Source organism: Argentina anserina, chromosome 4 (genome assembly GCF_933775445.1).
Source record: "Argentina anserina chromosome 4, drPotAnse1.1, whole genome shotgun sequence".
In the NCBI taxonomy this organism is placed as follows: domain Eukaryota; kingdom Viridiplantae; phylum Streptophyta; class Magnoliopsida; order Rosales; family Rosaceae; genus Argentina; species Argentina anserina.
Genome location: NC_065875.1, coordinates 18444118 through 18449254, shown reverse-complemented (window position 1 = coordinate 18449254; position 5137 = coordinate 18444118). Strand labels below are relative to the sequence as shown.

Here is a 5137-nt window from a genome sequence, read left to right as displayed (position 1 = left end):
TGCTATGATATATTCACGTTACAAACTCAGTTTTGGCACACACGGTTCACTTGTCCAATTGTTCTTCTTCGTTTCTCTAATCTAGCTAGCTTCCTCTTGTACTAAAATTCGACATAGATTCACACGTACTCGATCAATTCACTCTAATTACGAACATAGAAAATTACTGTAGATATGACATGGCATAAATCGTATGTACGTTAAATACACTCGATCCCTACCCTTCAATATGACAGATATATTGTGTTTATTGGCGTTACCGACTAATCCCACAAAAATGACGTAGTTTGGTAAATGTTGACAAATTCCACACTTTCCCGCTACTCCTCTTTCCCCATGGCGCTCTCGTGGTCCTCCAACGGGGGCGCTCTCGACTTTTCACAATCCACCAAAATTCCCTCCCCAAAAACGCACCGTTTTTGCTCGAATCCCCCCTCTGGCCTTCTCTATATACAGTCCCACACCTTCCCACCCACACCAGAACCGCCTTGGTCCCCCTCTCTCTCTCTCTCTCTCTCTCTCTAAAATGGTTAGGGTTTCTTAAGCGCGTCGCGTTCGCGTGATTCGATTATTCCAAAAGGCAATGTTGCGGCAAAACCCTAATTCTCTCCTCCTCGAGTCCCGCGTCTTCAAGCTTTCTAGGTCAACCATGGATTGATTGATTCGTCTCTGTCTCTCTTGGTAATTAGCCCTCACTCCCCTACCTTGTTTCCTCTTCTCTTTCGTCTCTTCTACAATTCAGGTAGCTCGTCTCTCTCGCTCGCTCTCTCTGTAATTAGAACCTAATTACTTTGGATTTATGAGCTCACCGAACTTAATCCCTAACTGCAACTATGATTTTAATTTTAATATATTGTTAAATAGTTTTAGCTATATTGTTAATAGAGTTATTTGGGGATTGCATAGGTTAGGTTTAGGGATTTAGGGGCTGAATGAGTTGGATTATTGTTGTCGGTGTTGTCTATATGACTTGCTGAGTTTTTTTTTCAGTTCAGATCTAATTTCTGTCTGCTATTACTTGAATGGTTCGATATGATTGTCCTAGTTTGATTCGTGCTCGGTTTCTTGTTAAATTTGGTTTAAGGTTTATCTGCCCATGTTTATATAATTACTTGTCGCTGAATTTTTTTATGGTTGTGTTGTGTAGGGGTGCCAGTCCTTCTATCGAAATGTATAATGTCCCTGAACACGTGGATAACGAGGTTTACATGGTATGTATATGGTATTATCTTGACTGTCTTACTAGAGCATTGTTAGTTTCGGTTTGCTTTGATTAGTTATCGGGGATATTGCACTATTGCTGGGTTGTTGAGTGTTCGGGACTTGTCTTGCGCAGATTCAAGGCATGGAACCAAATATGCATTATACGACTCCCTATGAACAAGTTGATGCCATGTACAACGAAGGAGCCCCCGAGTATGTAGTTGATCAGGGCATGTATTATCCTACTGCCAACAATTATGGGTACTACTGTACAGGTATATATAGCGTCTTTTCATTCTGGTAGATTCGAAGATGACTAATGTGTGTTGTACTCTCATTGATGTTGTTTAAATTTAATGCGGTCAGGATTTGAATCACCCGGTGAATGGGAGGACCAATGTAGGATTTTTGGTGCAGATGGTCCGGATCTCCAGTACATGGTATGTGACTTGTGATTTCTCTCTTCAATATGTGTAGAATTACATTATTTATTTTGCGGCTTATTTTCTTGGTTATTCTCAAATTTTTCTCTGTTTCAGGGTGTGCAAAATGAAAGTTTTCCTTATGTATATTATCCACCTGGCTATGGATATGCACAGACTTCATACAACCCTTACAACCCTTACATACCTGGTGCTATGATAGGTGTTGATGGCCAACAGTATTATACCATCCCTAGTTATCAGAATTCTGTCTCTTCACCTTCTTATGTCCCTTTTGTTCAGCCAGATGTCATTCCCAACAATTCACCCGACTCTTTTTACGATACTGGAACATCTATTAATAGAACTGGTGGAAGAGGCCTTAAATATAATTTGAATTCCGCTTCGGGAGCCTTCCCTAACACTCCTAAGACATCTTCAAATCAGATTAGTCCCTTGACTAGGTTACTAGAAAGGCCAAGAGACAATGTTGGACCAAACAAGCAAGCTGCAACTCATGGTAGTATTTCTTCTGGACGTTTTCCAAACCCTGCTTACCAGGTAATACTCTTTTTCTTGTTAAAGTCGGCACACCACACACCACACACCACATGCCACACACCACACCATAGACACATAGCTTTGGAGTTTCTAATACATTATTGAGGAGGATTTTAATGGTGATTTCACTTCTTTCCATATGTTCAGAGTAAAAGTGCATCTGGCTCAGTTTCATCCATGGATAACCTGTCAAATGGGAAAGTATTGCCTCATCATAATCAATTGAAGGTAGCAATCCCAGTAGGCAATGGCTTGTCTGACTTTGGATCTGGTGCACAAGGACGAGATGCTGTGGCTAAGCTTAGGCCAAAGTTCCATGTTGGCAGGGCCTGGAATGATATACAAAATGTTGAGCAGTTGAGTGAGCAGAATTGTGGTCCTAGAATCAGTAGGCCAAAAAATCAGTTAGCTGTTAAAGCATATACGACGCAGGCTGGAGATTGTAATGCACACGGAAATATCATTATTTGCATGGATCAGTATAACAAGGATAATCTCCCAGTTGATTATGTGCATGCAAAGTTTTTTGTAATAAAATCATACAGCGAGGATGACGTGCATAAGAGTGTTAAATACAATGTCTGGTCATCCACACCCCATGGCAACAAGAAATTGAGCAGTGCTTATGAAGATGCCCAACGAAGAGCTGCAGGGAACCCTGGAGGCTGTCCCATCTTTCTCTTCTTTTCGGTGAGTTATACAGTGTCTTACTTGTCAGATCTCATGTCAAGCTTTTCTTGCAAGTTTGTGTGAAGTAATATTGAAGCGTCACTTTAATGATATTTGGTTATGCTAAATTGGAATTTCATATTTTATAGGTAAATGCAAGTGGTCAATTCTGTGGCGTTGCAGAGATGGTTGGCCCGGTTGACTTCAACAAGGATATGGACTTTTGGCAGCAAGATAAATGGAGTGGAAGCTTCCCTGTTAAATGGCACATCGTCAAAGATGTGCCAAACACCAGTGCCAGGCACATTGTTTTGGAGAACAATGAGAACAAGCCTGTGACGAATAGCAGGGATACTCAGGAGGTATATTTACATTCTTTCTGGATGCATTGCCTTGATTATCTTTTGTTGTTGTTATCACATGTGTGATAATGTTTCTTAGTCATATTTAGCCAGAGATGTGTGATTTTTGGTAGAACCTAGATATGTACAAGTCAAAAGCTTTTTGGTGATATTGTTACTGTTTGTTATGAATATGTTCCACGGACTTAGTACAGAGGGTTTGCCCGAACCATTTAAGTATGACTTATATTGTTGTCTGTATACCCCTCAATGGATTTCTGAATTCCTAACTATTTAATTTTGTTCTGCAGATCATGTATAAGAAAGGCTTGGAGATGTTGAAAGTTTTTAAGAATCACACAATGAAGACCTCTTTGCTTGATGACTTTATGTACTATGAAGACCGTCAGAAAATCATGCAGGATGAGAGAGGCAGATATCATGTTAGAAATTTTGAGACTCCGTTTGTAGCAACAGCATTAGGTCCCCCACGCAGGGTGAACCCTGTTCGTGAGCTCCCTCGCAACAAAGAGGAGAAAGACACCAAATTTAGTGATGCAATCAACTCAGCAAAGTCTCCGGTTTCTGCATCTGACCAGATTTCCTCAGACTTAAAAGCTAATGGTTCAAGTATCAGGAGTGAAAACTCAGAGAAAAGAGCAATTGAAGCAGAATGTGATGCTGTATCTACCTTGAAAATTGGTTCACTCACTATTGATCCGAAGCAGGTAGAGCTTGATTCTTCAGCTGGTGCTGCTACTGATAACTCAAAAAACGCTGATGTTGTCACTGTAGGCTCGATTCCTGTCAGAGTTAATGGATTTGCTGAATCTTTGGGTACTTTAACAGTTGGAACAATCCCTCTGGATCCTAGAGCACTAAAACTCGAGAAGGGCAGTTTCCTTAACTAAATTGAGGAGCTATGAGAATGAGTCGGAAGCTATTCACAGTTTCATTTTCTTAGTGCTGTTTTGCGTGGTCAAAGTTTTTATCGGATCCTGAGTTTTTGATATACTCGGTCATGGTTATAGTTAATGATAGCGGGGACTCGCTTTGGTAGTCTTTATTTTCCCCCCCTTTAGTTCACTTTTGCCGTGGTTGTTTCTTGTCCACCCTTTTACTGTTTGGGGGTTATGTTCTTACTGGAAAGAGAAATACAGATTTACATTCAAGATAGAGAAAGAAAAATGCTATTACTAGCCAACTCTTCTTTGGTTTGCACTTTTTGTTTTCTAGATATGAGCAGTTTGCTAGGCTATCTCGTTGCCACAAACTGCACATATGTTTCCTATCTGCAACCAAAAATTTATCAATTTCCGAATTCAATGGCCTCATATATTCTTACCAGATTGTGTCATAGTCCTTGTTAAAGCAGAGATATTCAACCTCAGTTTTAGGTTGTGATCATAACATGCTTACCCTTCATATTCTCTACTTAGATCCTCATAACTAAATATTTGGTACACTGCTCCTTATCATATTTGAATAATTCAAGCAGTGTTTCCAAATTCTTTTGGGTACAGCATACAGTATATGGGTTCACTAAGTTGGAACTGAGGATTTTATCAGATACTGCTTCTGAATCAAGGGATCCTGTCATAGGAATTACATATGTCATCTGTTGACGAGTTCCTTTACATGGATGGAAGGAAAAACTAGTAGACTTTAAGATTTGCAAATCTGGAAATTTAAAACTCAGAACTCATTAGTGTCAACCCAATGGCCTATCATCCTTCTATCATCCTTCTGTTTTGAAGCCTATGTGATTTTTCCTTGCTAGAAAGGATATTATCAAATTTTAGGGACCCAAAGGCTTAAGCGCGGATAAAGTCCTGCACAATTGCAGTGATCCAGGTTCTGAGTTCTTATTGTTTTATGTGTTTGCTATGTTGATAAATAGAAAGAGCTGATATAATTTCCCATCCCTGCTTCTGTAAAACA

General features: G+C 39.8%; 1 protein-coding gene across 2 annotated transcripts; it reads left to right on the top strand.

Moving 5' to 3' along the window:
* Positions 1–498: 498 nt before the first annotated feature.
* Positions 499–4558, top strand: LOC126789978 (YTH domain-containing protein ECT3-like). Of its 2 annotated transcripts, none has more exons than XM_050516091.1 (8): positions 499–681; positions 1148–1211; positions 1337–1478; positions 1570–1643; positions 1743–2186; positions 2334–2876; positions 3005–3217; positions 3508–4558. In XM_050516091.1, exons 2-8 carry the CDS (start codon positions 1170–1172, stop codon positions 4105–4107), a joined length of 2058 nt encoding a protein of 685 aa, XP_050372048.1. In that variant the 5' UTR covers positions 499–681; positions 1148–1169; the 3' UTR covers positions 4108–4558. The 2 variants fall into 2 exon arrangements, with proteins under 2 accessions (XP_050372048.1, XP_050372049.1); XM_050516092.1 differs by having other exon boundaries at positions 499–742.
* Positions 4559–5137: the final 579 nt, after the last annotated feature.

What these genes read in the sequence shown, in the direction of transcription:
- LOC126789978 (XM_050516091.1), top strand. Translation starts at nt 1,170, where the DNA reads ATGTATAATGTCCCTGAACACGTGGATAACGAGGTTTACATG. An exon ending in TTATGGGTACTACTGTACAG is followed by an intron (nt 1,479 to 1,569) that starts GTATATATAGCG and finishes TAATGCGGTCAG; the next exon opens with GATTTGAATCACCCGGTGAA. An exon ending in CCATCTTTCTCTTCTTTTCG is followed by an intron (nt 2,877 to 3,004) that starts GTGAGTTATACA and finishes CATATTTTATAG; the next exon opens with GTAAATGCAAGTGGTCAATT.